At 46.8% G+C, this 1516-nt stretch overlaps 1 protein-coding gene across 1 annotated transcript in view; it reads left to right on the plus strand.

The window, feature by feature from the left end:
• The window catches only part of LOC105524044 (leucine-rich repeats and immunoglobulin-like domains protein 1), a gene marked incomplete at its 5' end in the record, with an annotated part of 113240 nt that overhangs the window by 56949 nt on the left and 54775 nt on the right, over positions 1-1516 (plus strand). Inside the window, 1 exon segment of the mRNA XM_011959136.1 lies at positions 712-855. Within this exon segment, the coding sequence (XP_011814526.1) occupies positions 712-855 (144 nt within the window).

The following is a 1516-nucleotide window of genomic DNA, read 5'->3' on the forward strand; positions in this document are numbered from 1 at the left end:
CATACAGCAAGATGCACAGATCTGAGCTGCAGACTTCTGTGCCTTTTGAGAAGCAGTGTCTGCCTTTCTGTATTGTCACAGGAGGTGCCCTGACTTAATCACGCTGTGAGTGTAGGTACCATGATGTATTGCTTGTTTTCTGAAGGGATTCTGCACAGGTCTCTGCGCTAAGAGTGTTTGTTTGAGGCATTTAAAATTACAGAAATGAATTAGTTTGTGTTTATAGTGTGTTATGTAATTTATATAGCAAGACTGATTTCAAAATTAAAGGCTATTTCCCTAAATTATTAAATTGACACTGACCTTGCCTTTCGATTGATTTTCTGCTTTCTAGGACTTTTCACATCAACCTTGGGCACTGGGTAGTGAGAAGAGTCCTGCAGGTGGCTCCTGACACAGGGCTGGTGTGTCAGTGGACGTGGAGGTGTTTGAATTTCACTCCCACCCTCTTGGGGTGGCCCAGCAGCTTCAAGGACAGTGCGTTTTCAGCTAAACCGGCCTTGCCCTCAGGGCTTAGGTGCACAGTCCTGACACCTGCATCGCTCTAGCTCCCCATCCAGAGCCTGTGGCTGATGATCATCTCATTGGAAACCTGTCCCGCTGGTGTCTTAACTTATCTTCCCAGCTCAGACCCAGAGTGATCTGGTGTCTCTAATGAAATGAGGAAGGACTTTGACCACCCACCACATTTTCTTTTCTGAATCATTCCAGCAACCTGGCGGGCAATCGGATTGGCATCCTGGAGTTGGGGGCATTTGATGGTCTGTCACAGTCGTTGCTGACTCTTCGCCTGAGCACAAACAGGATCACCCAGCTTCCTGTAAGAGCGCTCAAGCTACCCAGGCTGACACAACTGTGAGTACAGAAAACTACATTTTAATTAAGGCTAGCCAAACTTGATGGAAGGCCAAATTTCCCCAAGGACCTTGTACCAAACGCCACCCTTTCCTTGCTTCCTTTGGTAAAGCTCTCTGTAAATTACCATTAATGGCAGCACCTCATAAAAGCAAATTCAGAGCTGGGTCTGGTGCTGTGGCTGCCTCAGCTTGCTGAGAAAGAGAACCACTGAGTTTGCTTGTTTTCCCTCGTGTTTTCCAAAATGGAATCAGAATCCTGCTGCCTAGCTGATGCTGGCGAATGTTGAGGCTGCATGGGTTTGGGTTCTGATTTATCTTAGATGTTTTTCTGTGTTTTTAAAAGATACCCATAAAATCTGTACCTTGGACATGGTGGTACCCTGCGCTTCTCGAACAGTTTGAGAGGAAGTTAGTGTAGCCAGAGTTAGTAAGCAAAAGACAGGCCTTTGTTTTCGTCTGTCTAAATCTAACAAGGTAGTTGATTTATTATTTCTTTATTTATTTATTTTGATACAGAGTCTCATTCTGTCCCCCAGGCTGGAGCGCAATGGCGTGATCTCAGCTCACTGCAAGCTCCGCCTTCCGGGTTCACGCCATTCTCCTGCCTCAGCCTCCCAAGTAGCTGGGACTACAGGCGTCCGCCACCTCGCCCGGCTAAT

This window comes from Colobus angolensis, unplaced genomic scaffold (assembly GCF_000951035.1).
Source record: "Colobus angolensis palliatus isolate OR3802 unplaced genomic scaffold, Cang.pa_1.0 Scaffold482, whole genome shotgun sequence".
Taxonomy (NCBI): Eukaryota; Metazoa; Chordata; class Mammalia; order Primates; family Cercopithecidae; genus Colobus; species Colobus angolensis.